Source organism: Echinococcus granulosus (assembly GCF_000524195.1).
Source record: "Echinococcus granulosus chromosome Unknown EG_S00006, whole genome shotgun sequence".
NCBI lineage: Eukaryota > Metazoa > Platyhelminthes > Cestoda > Cyclophyllidea > Taeniidae > Echinococcus > Echinococcus granulosus.
In genome coordinates this window covers 1837676-1853463 of record NW_020170386.1, presented here as the reverse complement: position 1 = coordinate 1853463, position 15788 = coordinate 1837676, and the positions used below count along the sequence as shown (strand labels likewise).

The following is a 15788-nucleotide window of genomic DNA, read 5'->3' as shown; positions in this document are numbered from 1 at the left end:
GGTAAATGTGACGGTGGCTAAGTTTGTTCCAAAACACTTTTCCCATATGATAGTTTTACACATTTTAACAATGAAACCCTAACCAGCAAACCTTGTCGGATAAGTATGTGTCAACAACCATAGGCGAATGGCAATTATGATTAATACTATCGAGGCTGTCAACAGAAAAAGGTTGCACAGCAAACCGACAAGGGACTGAATAGTGCAACATCATTGCAAAAGTTTAAATTGGTTTTCAAGGAGTTCGCGTAAAATTCCCACTTCATTACCATGAGATTTTGACGCTCGCTTATTCGAAGAAATAGCAATTAAGAGCGATAGCTAAGCATGCAGTGTAAGGTTATTCATAGCCCGATCTCTGTTTTATAAGGACAATTAACGAAGTTTTGACCCATCACAGTGATAGAGAGAATGCAGCACACACTGCATGTGTGTTGTTCTGGCTATGTTACTTAAATTTATATCATTCAACTCATTTGCATTGTTAGAAGATACCAACACAAAAATCTGCACCTTAAAGCGCGCCCTCAATGACAAACCACAGAGAGGGACATACACTGAGAATGCGGAAGAGAAGGGAGCGGTCGGCGCCGCAGGAGATGAGGTAGATTCGGCGAGTTTCCTCACTTTCGAAAAATAGGGCCGAGTTGACCACCCCCGAGTGGTCAGCGAGGGTCTGCACCCGCGAGTAGTCCTGCCGGGGCGCGAACACGTGGATCACACGGTCGCGCGAGGAGGTGCACAGCAGCGACACGTCCGGCACTGCCACCGCCGATACACAAACACACAATCAGTGAAGTAAGATAAGACACCTACAATAACTCCTTCCCCCTCCTCCACCTCGATTAATTGAGAAGGCGTTCACGTAATATCTTGCTGTATCAGCTAGAATTTTACGGTGAAAAAATTGAAGTGACTTGAATTGATGTCTGTAATGTATGCAAGACATAAAGATTTCCTTTAAAGCTTCTAAATCCAAATATGATAACTTCAGCATTCTACGGTGTAAAAGATGGAATGATGTGAGATCCACAATTTGAAGCTCATTTGAGGTTTTGCTAAAGAGATAAATAGGGAATAGTTCCCTCAAGTTGACGCAGACTCACACCTAAAATACCACTGCTTACACTCAACCATATAATGATATTTTTACTAAGGAAGGGAACCCAAACTGTTAGGTTCACACAAAAGCTACCGACCAGGTTTAAGTGTGTAAACTGAAACCTGAATTTACACCGAATAAACTAAAGGCCCCAGGAATTACAATCTGTTAGGGGGATAGCGTCCAAAATAAAGTAAGCATTCCTATTCAATAAGTGTAAGACGAAGTAGTTGATATGGTAATGAATCCATGTGACCAAAAAGCAAAATGATTACATTAAAAAAAACCGGATATTGTTGGTTCTGGAAAAATTTAACTACAGCATCCTAGCACAAATTAAGCAATTATATGAACAAAACATCTCTGTGATCCATAAAATTGTTTAAGCATAAGCAGCGCAAGCAGTTCGAAATAAATTCACTTACTCAGCTTCGATTCGAAGAACGTAATAGAGAGGATTTCTGCATCATGAGCACGAATACTGTGTAACATTTTAAAGGTGTTAAAATCGTAGATCCTAAAAAACAGAGGCGCTAGAATAAATAGGTTAAAAGAGCACGATTTTAGTTTAAATAACAAATACCAGGTGGCATGTGTATAGCTGACACAAAAAATCTCACAATAAGGCTAAGCGAATTTCACTATTAGTATTGGGCTCAAACAAACCATAGAACTGAAGTAGTAATTATCTGGTCCGTAGAATGCAGGCATAGTTGCTAACTTTAGCTTACCAGCCAGGCTCCGCGCTGATGCTCTGCCAATTGTTTTAATACTACTGAAGAATTGGTGACAAACTGCTAGAAGAGCGCCAATGAAATCATGATATTTAAAGATAAAGCTGTTTACTGGTTGGAGGTGAAGAGGCTGCAGAGCATACTTAAAATCTTAAAAAAAGCGCCCACATTCCGAAGCTATAGAAGTATCCCTTCTATAAGTTATAGAAGTACCCCCTCTATAAATGTTCCAAGCTCAATACCGCCCCCATAGCTCAGCCTTTTAGCCAGCAGACAGGTGTCGTGTTCCGAGTGCACATAGGGTGTTGGGATTACAGGCTCCTGTTCTGAAGCTTTAATGTCTTAGTTACTCTAATTGGGATCCCGGCAGTGTCCGCACTTGCAAACACACAATAGTTTGTGGCAGAAACCATTTTAATGGGTGCCCACTTCGAAATGCTAGATGGACACCAATTAATTTTACCCCTTTTGTTTGCATAATTTTGTACACACACTCACAGCACCCAAGAAAAGCGATTCTAAAATCATGCGCTAGGCACTGAGTGATTTGAATGTAACAACTGCGTAAAAACACACGCACCGCACAAAGGAAGTTAGTGACATGCGCTAATCAGCCAGTTCATAAATTTGAAATAAGAACAAGATTCATCATTGACGGATGGGAGATTATGGGTTATTTGGACTAACACAGAAATGTCATACATTAAGAAGAGAGAGGGAAGCTACCTGAGCTGACCGGATCGATCGCCAACAGCAAAGTGTCGGGCGTCGGGTGAAATAGCGATGGAGCGGAGACCAAAGCCAGGGCCGTTCTGTGTGGCGACGATGTTGGCGTTGCTGCTCCACCGCCCGGGTCCCTGTCGCACCAGCGCCGGACTGCCTGGAGCAGAAAGGTTCAACGTGCTCCCCTGGCCAAAATACGTTGGGCCGAAGCCGCCTATGCAACACAAAAACTTTGGGAAAACTCATTTCCCCCAAAACATGCTTGTAAAACCATCATTGAGGTACACCAATACATGTACTTTTTGATCTAGATAAAGGAAGTACGTGGAAGCAACTCATTACATTTCTTACTATCAAGCTTAGGAGTTGCGAAATACTTCAAGGAATAAGGGAATAAACTTGCGATTCTTGCGGTTTGGTGATCAGTTTGAGCAGAGCTAACTTAGAAAAGGGTTCATGTGGCAACGTTATTAAGTTCATGATTCACCAAAAAAAGAGTAGAGACGTTATTGTTTGTTTCATTCAAACTGTGTTGTGACTAAAGCATACATCATAAAAAGTCCGAATTCAATTTATTTAAAGCCAAATGGTAAAAGTGCATGAAGCAGCGATTCGTCCATGATAGATGTCACACCGTCCCAGCGCACGTACGCGTGCACGGTTTGTTTCAACACAGACCAAGCAGATTCTTGCCGAAAAAACGTAGTATGGCAGTTAAAAAATAATACCACAGCGCATTGCGCCGTTTTCATCATCGAACGACATTAATGACCCCAAACACAAAAAGGTCAGTTTTGTTCGCGAATAGAAAAGCTGCAGTCTTTTAAATACCAGGTACGGAAAAAAGCTTCTTTTTGCGACGCGAAAAATGAGCGTGGTGGTTCAGCAGTGGAATTGCAGACATGAGAGCTAACTCACTGGAGTTTCTTTCATTGGAACAGAGATTGGCGTAGCTGGCATCCGTGTACAAAATGCTGACCTCTTCCTACAACAATAAATCAATAGGCTTCTCTTTGTAACTTCTAGCTTAAAATAACAGGAACAGACGATGCCTAATGTAGCAAAAATTCACATGTTCACCGTCCAATTATGCTCAGTTTCTATTACAGAGTAACGCATGAGAGATTTAATGGCTGATCTAATGGTAGCAAAACGTTTAATTATGCTGCAAGGCACTTCATATTGAAGTGGGTTATCGCCTCCACGCAAGTGATTAGCTAGTACAACCTTTTTTACCAATAGATGATAACACTGTGTAAATATAGAGATTTTTCACGGCTTTTTCAAAAATTGGCTCGATTTCACTAAAGAAGGCCGCATACTTTGCCATCGGGGAAGAGTTCGTGGGACTTAAGGGTAGAACGATTGACGGGAAAGGACCAGACGCGCACAGTGTCATCGTCTGAGCAGGTGACGAAGTGCTCCATGTGGAAGGTGGTGGTTCCGGCGGCATCCGCGGGAGCCCATCGACCGAGATTGGTTTCGTCAAGCATGGGGCAGGTGCCCGATGTAGTCACTGCACCACCGCACACCGCGCGGCTATGGTAGAAATGCGCAAACTGTCGCCCGATCGACCTTAGGTCGGCCACGTTCCAACAGTAGAGACTGAATGCATTTGGAAGCGAAAGAATGATGCTATTCACGGACCCAACTTTGCTTGTTAGAACGGTCCACAGTTAATGATTATACCACCCGCGCTTCTAGGCCCATAAATATTTGCATTGTTATGATAGCCATTCAGACACCTACGATTTTAGAAGTAGCAGCGGTGACAGCAAAACAAAATATGCACAACGCCGTCTATCCACTTAAAAATGTCATATTGTTATGGATGGTCACGGTGCTAACTAATACGGGCACCATATTGCACTATCACCTCAGTGGAAATCCGCACCAGTGAGTGAAAGTAACAACCATAGATGTCAATGTGGGGATCAAGAACTCCTGATAGGTTCTCTAAAGTCGCTAAAAGTTGTGAAAGTGTAAACTAAACAGGGATAGTGGATGATCGCACCTGTGGTCCGCGTACATACAGATAAGGTGCCCCGCGGCAAGGTCAAGCCTGATGGCTGCCACTTCGGCGTAGCGAGTTTCTTCCCTGCGATTACCCGAAGAGGTGACTGAAGACAAGACCCCCACCTTGGATTTCTGCGAAAGATTGTCGCACGAAAATTTAGTGAGTTATACTAAGACCCCAATTTCATCAAAAGCTACTCTCTAGTAACAAACTACTTGTCCAATCATTGCGTAATCTTTTCGGAAGCAGGTTTCGTCACCCATACAATCCTTCATAAAACCAATAGGGCGTGGAAATGTTAGATGACGTCAGTCTCTTTCATCACGACTCCTGATAAACAAGTAAACTTTCTTGAAGGAATTTCGTGAGAAAAAATGGTTTTTATATTGTCATCAACCCCATAAAATTCCAACTCGAGAAACCTGTAACTACCTAAAAGATCAAATGTATAAGTGAGATCAAGTTACCGAGCCAAACCCTTTTACATAAAACGAATATATTCGGCTTATTGTTCCGAGAACCGCAGTTAAAGACGAAAAGGCAAAAGGCGACGATGATCCTTTGAAAGTGTTAGTAGTGGGAAAAAGTAAACGAAAACCGATTTTATCTACGTACAGGTCGAATTTCGTGAGAAATGAATGTATGGAAATGAGAACTTATATCACTGTTACCTGTCACTAGCACATTCAAAAACTTGCATGTAAGATACTGCATGTTGTCTTTTCGTCCATTGCACAGATGTACAACTTAAGTCGTAAGTTAGTTGAGGATGATATACAGTGAAATCAATAGCTACAAAACACGAAATCGGCCCAAAACACATTGGAAATAAAGACCTTTTAGAGCACCCATTCGGGTTCAATAGTTTAACAAAAAGGCTAAGACTATCAACTTTCATAAATGACACCCCTACTTAAATGCAGTGTGGATATGACCACGCACAAATACTAAATGGGAGCGAATAAAACTATTCCTATTCAGCAATTAACGGAACTGCCTTATTCATCTTCCCAATACAAATTTCTTCTTGAAAGGCAATAGCAATTAGAAAGAGATTTTAGCATTTAGTATGAAACAAATCAAATCTAGAAATTTAGTTCCAGTAGTCTGTCTAGCTAGTAGCCGACTTTTTAGTCCGAAAAACTAACGGTTCACCTGAAAAAAGGACAAACATGTGGCTGGCCGAGAAACGGTGATAACACTGAAATCAGGTGGCTTTCATTATATCAGTCTCAAAAAATTGTTGGACGAATAGACTTAGGTTGAAAAATCACCAAATAAAAAAAGAACAAATTACGAAGACGTTAGAACCGAGGGGGTGGGGAAGGGGCACACGGGCGATGAATCGAAGGGTGATGGCGGAGAAGATGAGACACACCCCAGAAGCACAACCGACTGCTACTGTCTGCCCGCTTAGCGTCATACATGCTGTACTGGTTACCTAGGGAGAGAAGGTAAACAGGAAAGCACTTTCGGGCTAGTCAGGGGGACGGCTGCCACGATAGCAGTTGGCACCGTAGTGCTAATTAACCTCTCTTACTTGCAAAATCAGGTAATTTTTTAGCAGTGAGTTAGATTTTGCAAGCTCTAATAGCGACGGTAGAGTGATGATGACAAGCATCGATTGCAGAAGTGTCTAGGGGGATAATTCAATGCCCTGCGTAGAAACGCATCGATGAAACAATGGAAAACACGATGCACATTAGATCAAAGTAATAATGCCGGCAATATTTTTGATAGTTGTCAGCGCAAAAATGGTAGGGATGCCAACGGACGTTTTGCCTTGGGTGCGTTTTGAAAAAAACTTGCAAGCACACTATTTGTGTTGGATAGGAGATATGAGTGGATATAATAATCACAAAATCACAATTCTACCAGCAAAAACTTTGCGAGAGCTTATATTAGAATATTTTTGATGAAGTGCAACCGCTGATTAGCTCAATATGTTTATCCATAAATGCCAGGCCACAACGATTAACTGGGCAGAAGGAAGAGCAGCTGCTCTTCCGCTGGGTTCTGCCATTAATTACAATATAGGCTTACACCATAATTGACTCCCACTATAAACGAATCGCTCTAAGATGGGAAGAAAACAGCTACGTCTAAAAAGGTGAATAATTTTCAGACTGCGCGCCAAAAGTCGAAAGAGCAATAGTCAGGTTTGATAAGCATAATCGAAGCCTAGAGGTAGAAAATGGCATCGTATCACTTGAACGTAAAAAATCAAGTCTTCAGGCACCCAATTGTTACCTTAGAACCGATGGCTATTTTGCTTTGGGATTACTAAAAAAAGTTTATTTAAAAGTAAATTAAAGGTGAACTGAATCTGGAGCTGCAAATCTAGTTCCTGTGATGCATGTTGAGATTCTGAAACCCAATAAAAAAGTATATCAAATTACACTTTAGTATCCTACTTTGCATGAGCAGGTAAAGAGCCACACTTACCTTGAGGTCAACCCACTTAGCGACACATCGGGCAGCATTGATTTGGAGGAGCTGACCGGCTTGTGAAAGGACAAGGATCAGGCCCGGGACTCGCCATTGGCCTCTGCAGGTCCCACACAACAGCAGACGTCCGTGAACGTGTTGTGCAACATGTCGCCCAGTACTGCATTCCTGCCCTTCAGAGGCTGTGTCTCTTTGACCTGCGACACAAACACAAAAATATGTATATTACGCCCTACTTGCTCGCGCATCGGTAGCTGTGTGGGCTAGAAGCAGTCGAGGGATTTAGTAGTGACAAAGGCTCTGCGCAGGGATTCTGATCCAATTTAATCCAGTAAATGCCTAGATTTGTGCCGGAAAACATTCACCTCCATGACATCAGCTAGAAACAAAAAGTGCACGCTTTCGTGAATGGAATTTAAGAATTAAACTGCATGGTAAGCGGTATAACACGAAGCGATAACTTTTCTAAGTGATTTCTTATAAATTACCCAGTTAAATTCCTACAACAGGTTACTGAACAAGCCTAAAGCAACAGTATTGCAAAAGTAAATCATCACACACAGCTTAAGTGATGAATAAAATTGCAACGCCAAATAACTTAGCATTACGGGCGAAATTGTAAAGGGGTTAACAAAATTTAGCTATAATAACCTCAAAAATCTTGAATATAAGGAAAGTGAATAGCTGAATGTAGGCAGAAGGCCCCGTGAGCATGGAGGGAAGAGAGCTGCGCGCATGAACACCGAATGAAGGGAAGCAATATATTTTCAATGGAGGAGAAATCTGTAATCGACAGTTGATTATTGGGCAAGAACACTGTTTAGACCATAAAAGCAGTATGGTAACGAAGAGTGATACAGAAGTGATGTAGATAATTACAATCGGAAGTCACAAAATTCTATTAATTCGTAGGTACTTATGACTGATTCACCAACCCAATCGTTAATAAATGGGGAAGAAAACCTTCAATATGGAGGGAACCAGAATTGTTAATCAAGAAATGTCTATTTAATTATACAACCCCAAATTGAACCAGAGCAAATAAAAAAAAACGAGTGCGTCCTTCGAGATGCAAGTAAATTAATGCTAAGCATTTTTAAGGCCAAATACCCCAACAATTGATTACGAATGAAAAACGAATACGTGCTGTATCCAAAAAAGTACTAATTTGGGGCAGATCTTCAATACTTATATAAGGATTATAAAGTGCATTCTACGTCCAATCACACCTAACCACAGAACATGCTCTTCCAGAACTCTTAAGAATATAAATACTTGGAACCGATGGAGAAGAAAAATTGGTCAAGTGCATTCTTTTGCAACAATTTATACTGAACTGCGCGTTCAAATCAGTATGATTTAACCACCATGCAACAAGAAAACAATTAGTGGTATTCACCATTTTGGATGCTTTCATCAAAGTCCATAAGATAATCAACATGACCGTTGCCGATAATGAAAACCTTGCTCAAAAATGTCAATAAGTATTGCGTTTTGCTGGCGGTAAACGAGGTCCACTCGGAACTGCTCGTCAAGATACCATTAAATTCAAGCTATCCCATTTTGGGTGATTTGTTTTGCAGAATCCTACAGTTAACTACCCTCTCTAAGATCACACAATCCACCGGATGTCTCACCCTATTAAATCAAATGAGCCAAAAGCGACATAATTCAATCCACAAAGCTTTGTAACGAAACCATCATCGCGTTTGGGATTATTATGAAGCTGATCTGAACAACCAAAGAAATCTTAAATACCATAAGTACATTGTTGTAAATTCAAGATCCCAAAAGAAAACCTCTGGTTATGCTAAGGGCGACGGCGAACAATGGCGAGATACGACGGTCCAGAGAATGCCTTTGAAAGGGAGCTGAAGAATTCCATTTAACTCATTAACTGAACGGTGTAACCCACCTCTAGAAGGGCGTGAATGATTTGCCTCTTCCTTCAATACCCGACTGCATAAACTTTAACATCGAGTTAGTGAAGTGAGATTAACAGTACGAGTTTAATTACCTTGGGACGTCTTTTCAAATCGATGTACCAGAAGCGAACATGACGAATGCCCACAGTAACGAAGAACTCCCCACTATCACTGAAAGCGACGGCGTTAACCTAAAAAAAGGTCCTGGTCAATATTCATGAAAAAACAGTTATAAAGCTCAATTGACGAAATAGTCTAACAACTATTTTCCTCTAGCGTTACCTTAATAATCGCCTAAAATAGAGACAACATTTCGGTCCATGAAACTGGGATAGCTAAGTTTCAGAAAGACAATATCAACACCAGCGTAACATTTATAACATTTGTTATTTAGTAAACAGCCGAATTTTGCCGAAATTCAGTAGCGGCCGATGAGAGTAATAATGCAGTAGTTTCTTAAAATTGATGTAATTTATTCAACTTTGTAGTGATAATGATTTTCGCACTCAAAACTGGAGACGTAAGATAGGCGATCAGTGATAGTAAATTTGGCTAAAGCTAACGTTGCGCACGGCACCTATATTGTCTCCGTCTTTCATAAGTTTTTTCATTAAATCTTTTCTGCCAAATAATAGGTAAGAGTGTTCCCGTGCTAGTAAAAGATCATGATGGTTTTAAAGTTCAACTTCGTCCTGACAAATCACGGACGCTTGAATGCGAGCCAACTTCAGCAGTTTGAAGTGCCAACATAATTGTGACTTGGTTAACCACGTGTGAGTGTTCGATTAAAAATCACAACCTCCGGTGTTAAAAAAAAAGATATGGCCCTTCCAATACAGATGGTATACTTACTCTTGCGGAGACTTTTGCACTGGCGACCTTTTGGAGTTGAGCTCGGTCCCACAAGCAGATGGTCTGGTCCTCCTGGCAGCCCACACTGACGATGTGCGTTGCGGTGGCGGGACTGAACCGGACGGAACTGATGCGAAAGTGGTGACTACTGAGGGTCCCTATCTGACGCCCGTCCACCCGACTCCACACGCGCACCATGGGCTGATGTCCCGACTATGAAAACAGAAAACCTCCCATAAAACCCCGTCTTTTTCGCAAGCATTTCATTATGGATATATATTCATGCCCGAATGTGCATCGATAAAAGATAGTGAGGGATTTCAGTTATGCATAGCGTTTTTAAGTCATAATAAAATGGTGGCAAAGATTGCAAGCCAACCACACTTCCATGCACTAGCATTCGGATACGGTGGTGTCAATAGGGATTTATTAGTGTAAATCAGATTCCAATTCATGGATTTATGAGTTTTTCTTGTTTAAAGTTTAGCAGTAAGAAAGTAGTCAGAAACTACTCTTGGGAATGCACTATTGGGGAGAGCAAGAATCACTAGATACCTGTAGAGGCCAAACGTACTACGTTATAAATCACTTTGAGCAAAATGAAAGCATTTTTAATAATAAATCAGATTAAGGTCTTTTCAATGGTTAACGCAATGGCACAGGTCGCAAAACACTTATTTTTTCTCCCTACTTAAGCAATACTTCAATGAGATCAGGCATATCAAACAATAAAATAACTCACTTCACCGGTGATGATGTATTTACCATCCTGGCTAACATCTAGACAAGTTAAGGATTTCCTGGCTGGACTTTGTACAATGAATTGATTATTTGTTTCACACGATTCTCCAACAACAACGCAGCTGTAAAAAGTGTAACAAAGCAAAGTTTTTCTCAAAACAACTCCTCCTGTCAGCCTAATGGAATAGTCAGCAACAGCATACCAGGCAAGTAAATAGAACTAAAATGGAATTCAACAGTAAAATTGAAAAAAATTACCCAGCTACGTAAAACACTGTCGAGTTTTTGGTATCAATTGCGACAGAACAATTGTTCACTGCTGTGAACCCGAGAACACGCTCAAGGACCACACTAAAATTGGACTTAAAATAAAAAAGGACACATATGAATTGAAAAAGGTAGTGCCTAAGAAACTAAGGATGCATACCTTTGTCTTTACTGTACGGTAGGGACGAGGAGTTTTTGACATCCTAAGATGATTAGTTCCTATAAGCACCTAAAAACAGTACTATATGTCAAAACAGAAAAATACACTGAAAACAAGTAGTTCACTTATCACCTAACAACAGCTTTTCACGCCTAATGGAAATGCCACCAACAAAACTACTTTTAAATATCTGTATATAGATGGACATAAAGGAGTCTATATCAACAAGAGATCCATGGACAGCAAAAATGCAAGTACATAGCCGAAATATGTGGTAGCTGACATATGAGTGATAAGAAGGCCAATACCACTATTCGCTCAATTATCTAGGCAGAAGACAAAAGAAATACTAGAAATAGTTAATTCAAAAGACAGTAATAAAAGAAGGATAATTCACAATCACAGAAAGAATCACACACGAATTCGCACCACACACCCTAGCTTTTAATAGTCGTTCAAGGCAATTGATTTCCCATTTCTTGTTTCACTTTCAAAAGGTCTATAATTCTGTTAGGTCTATAATGATTATTTCTTTTAGAAAATTTTAATAGCTATATGCTTACACGAAAATCAATGGAGACAGGCACGAAATTTAATAGGAAAATAACGAGCGTACTCAAACATTTAAAACTGTGCTTTGCAAACTGTTACAGGCAACATACCTTTTTGCTGTACATTTTGCGCAAGTCATATTGGCCAAAATATTTGGTTAACTAATCCAAAATATGTGCTTCTCTCTGAGGTGAACTACGATACAAATAGATCGCAGTGACCGAAATCCCCATTAAGTCGCAACAAATAAAAGAAACATGCAAGAACAGGTATGACTTGAGAGCCTGATGGCCTTGTCCGAAGCCTATATCGTATTGATATTGCAAACTGCAGTGGTTAGATAATGACTGAATTAGGACACAGATGGAACATTGGGGCGATACATACTCCCCCCTAATCTTAAGCGTTGTTTCCAACACGTATCGTGGCTAACTCCCTGCGTTGAACATTGCAATGGAAAAAGTGTTTTAGAAATTTTTCGAGTCAGCAACATCAGTCAATTGATTTTTCGGCGTCTAGGTAGGCATTTAATCTCAGCGCCTTGCTGCATCCTACCCATTGTATTATATCTTCAGTTTCGACTAATTTGTAAAGTGCATTGAGGAAGGGAAGTGCACTGGTCACGTGTAGTTTAGGACCAGATCATTTCCTAAAATGAGGATTCTTCGTGTGAATACCTTTCACCTTAGTAAAACTGGTCCAAAAGTAGATGTAATATGATGGTTGCTCATCTCCCAGTTTTGGTTAGGAGCCACTTTTAACTTACTCTTTGTACTACGCCGGGTAGGCCAGCTCTCGGGCCATACCGGTAGCCCGAATACCTTCTTCTTTCTGAATATGTATATTCTGCCCGAGTATTACGTCTTCATTCGTCTTCAGTGAAGTCTGGGGACGCTACACAGGGTCACCCAAAAGAGCATGAATTGGGCTAGGTTCACTTGTCTAATGCTTTGCATCTACTCCTCCTTATCTCTCTGTGATCCCTTCAATAAATCCTAGATATCTATCTGATTTTTATTCAAATACTAGAGATGCGAAAGAGATATCGCTCGTTAACTGAATTGACATCAAGACATAGGTGGTATAAGCGTCTCCTAGCAGTTCAAGTTTGGTGTCCTTTTCACTGCTTACAAGATTTTTGTGGAATACAAAAACTAAAGTATGTGAAGTAAGGAGTCACCATTTTTAATTGTATTTACCAAGAGTCTGTACAAGTTTACTCGTCCACGGCAAATCCTGTCCCTTTGCCATGTTTGGGTATGGAATCTAAGGCTGGAAATCAGGATAGTTGTTGCGCCCCGAGACTTCCCTGAAGACAAAAGAAGACGTACGGAACGTTTGAAGGGCGTAAGGGCGGCTAGCATGGCCCAGAGGCCAGCCCACCCGGCGAGGTAGAATCGACAAGACACAAAGTGGACCTTTATTAAAACCGAGAGTTAAACAATCAACGTATTACGTATTGGTCTGTTGGGTCCGGTAGGCTTTCAAACACCACCATTTAAGCGACTCGAATAGTTTTAAAAGTCGTAGTAACCCGTCATGTTGAGGAACACATTTGTTAAGTATGAAACAGTAGTAAGGCTATTAGAATCTAAAGGAGTCAATGTTGGTAGTTAAGCACACCCAGCAAGACAAAAAATTAAACCACCACACAGGTCAGCACATATCATTGCATCTCTATCAAAACAGATGACCAAAATGAAGGGGACAAGCTACTACTTTGGTATAAACGGCATAAAAGCTGTCAATTAAGACCAAAATTCTTCCACCGCATACACCATTCATGCTTACTACAACACCTTGGTTAGGTACCAAATTAATGTCAGTAATAGTACGCCCAGGAGAAACTTTCTCTATAAATAATCCCTCTAAAGTACCTGTAGCGTCCCGAGACTTCTCGGGCAGAATATATATGCTCGACATAGAGAATGTACTAGGGCTACTGCCATTGCCCGAAGGCCAGCCCCACGGTGTGGTACAGTGGTTAAGCCAAAAGTGGCTCCTTACCAAAACAAGGGGTTAAACAACCAACGTGCTACAAGATAACTGTGAATTTTAAGTAAACGACAAAAAATGTGCACGGAAAAGCAGTGATTTCATTAGATTTATCACAGGCATGGGGGTCAAAAAGTACTTAAAGTTGCTTGTCAGTAGCATAGGCTGTGCAAGACGGGACATTTAAAAATTGAACTCACTCTGATATTAATTTTTACAGCCGGCAGGGCTTGAAATATATTAAAAATGCAAAGCTCATGAACAAAGAACTGATTGGATTGCTGTGATCGCTACCCCTTGATGGCCTGATATTTAAAAATGTGTCACTAAATGCATTTAAAATTTCAATTACTGTTGGCTTATGTCGATAAATGTTTCAATGTAGCTACCACAGTTTCTGCATCTTATTTTAATTCTTATTAAGTCTCAAGGTTATCATGGTATACCATTCCCTGCGTCCTATTGTCATGGCAGGGGAGGGGCGGGTTGATGCATCCTTGAGTGATGGTGGTTCCAGAGGCTCAGGTGTAGGTACGACCGACGGAGTCGATGCTACCAAATTCGGATGCACTGAATCAATATTTAACCATGATTTCGCCAGTGTAAGCTGCCATTAGAGGTAGTTTTTATGTGGTCGGTGAATCGTTGTCTACTAGCAATTAGTTTAACAGTGCATTAGAACCACAAGTAGGGGTTTCTGTGCCAGAAGAGACACGTATTGTGTAGCAACCTACTGGATGATGCATGTCGCATCTTGCTGATGTAATTCTTTTGCTCTTACGGCTTGATGATTTGATCTAGGAGGACTATTTTCTGAATGTATATTGACAGTACGTCATACCTGATTGCTTCAGCTTGCACAGTCGATGGCGCATAGTGCGGAAGAATTTGTGCGGCAAGTGTGGCTACGGGGGTGGCAGTTAGTTCAATTCGCTCAATTACCGGTGTGGATGAAGGACAATGATTTTTTAGTCCGCGGTCATCGCCCCGCGCTCAATTCCTACTGGAGTTGTGCCAAATCCATTTTTCGAATCCATACCGAAACGGGTAACATCTGGACTCACCTCCTTGGTAAATAGCTTTGCAGTTAATTTAATTGCCTTTCCAGGCTGTGTGCTTTTTATCACAATTTGGACCTTCTTCGTGGTATTTGCTCCTGAAAGCATTCAGTGGCAAGACAAATTGGTCTTCTCGGCGTTTTTTTTGGGAGCAGTAGTCTGCTTGGGATTCTCCTGTATTTTCCACACTCTCAGTTGCCACTCCCTTAAAGTATCCCGTTTCGCTAACAAGTCAGTTGGTAATATTTAACTCCTTGCATAATCCACTTCGCTCCGCTTGTTCAATTGCTACTGGATTGTTATCTAATCATGTGATCTATTCTCCATGGGCGTATAGGGTGACTTCTCGTTCCGGATTTTCGGTTGTTGTTACAGGCTCACACATTTTTAGCTAGGATACGTTCAATATCCTTTGAAGACGAACCTGACTCAAACCGTCTTGGATATTTTTAGTACGTTACTTAAGGATCGTTAATTTTATGCTGCAGACTGGACTACGCGGGAATTGCAATCCTGACAATCGGGTCTTTTGTGCCTTATCTCTACTACACCTTCTACTGTGACTTTTCCGCAATGGTAGGCTATCTATCGTTGATTTGCGTGCTCGGCGTCACGTCAATCTGTGTGTCAATGCTGGATGTGTTTGCGAGCCCTCGATTTCGCTCAGTGCGTGCTGGTTCCTTCATTGGGCTGGGTCTTTCCGGTGTTATTCCTGCCACCCACTACGCCGTAGTGGTGGGTTGGAATTCTGCGGTTGAGGACGGATCTCTCGGCTGGCTCATATTCATGGCAGTTCTTTACATCTCTGGCGCTGTACTTTACGCTCTCCGCATCCCAGAACGCTGCTTCCCCGGTTATTGTGACATCTGGGTACGTCGCTCAACTCGCGTTTACGCTACTTTCCCTTTTTACAACTTTCTCTGAACTGCGCAAGCTCGCTCTCCTCCACTTGTAGTTTCAGAGCCACCAAATCTTCCACGTGTTTGTTGTGGCTGCCGCCACAGTGCACTACTACGGCGTCGCGATGATCTCCAACTATCGCCTGAGTCGAGGAGACTGCAAACCCACCCCACCGATTAATTTTACTCATACTTAATGTTCTGACTCGGCATCTCGATATGATCGTGATATCAGTAGTTGCTTACTACGGTGCCACGTCCTACTGCATTGTCATTCTTAGCCCCCTAACTGATAGTAAATGACAAGTTCTTCGC

At 41.4% G+C, this 15788-nt stretch overlaps 2 protein-coding genes across 2 annotated transcripts; one reads left to right on the top strand and one right to left on the bottom strand. All coding sequences in view use genetic code 11, as the record gives it.

Moving 5' to 3' along the window:
* Nucleotides 1–514: 514 nt before the first annotated feature.
* Nucleotides 515–11011, bottom strand: EGR_01703 (WD repeat-containing protein 62; the record flags this gene model as incomplete). Its single annotated transcript, XM_024490952.1, has 12 exons — nt 515–762; nt 1528–1619; nt 2563–2716; nt 3391–3544; nt 3882–4098; nt 4574–4707; nt 5874–6017; nt 7022–7221; nt 8626–8662; nt 9042–9140; nt 9802–10014; nt 10970–11011. The coding sequence occupies 12 exons, from the start codon at nt 11009–11011 to the stop codon at nt 515–517; spliced, it is 1734 nt and encodes a 577-aa protein (XP_024354817.1).
* A 2972-nt stretch (nt 11012–13983) lies between these two features.
* On the top strand, nt 13984–15670 carry EGR_01702 (ADIPOR-like receptor; the record flags this gene model as incomplete). Its single annotated transcript, XM_024490951.1, has 5 exons — nt 13984–14118; nt 14371–14587; nt 14625–14805; nt 15063–15444; nt 15530–15670. 5 exons carry the CDS (start codon nt 13984–13986, stop codon nt 15668–15670), a joined length of 1056 nt encoding a protein of 351 aa, XP_024354816.1.
* Nucleotides 15671–15788: the final 118 nt, after the last annotated feature.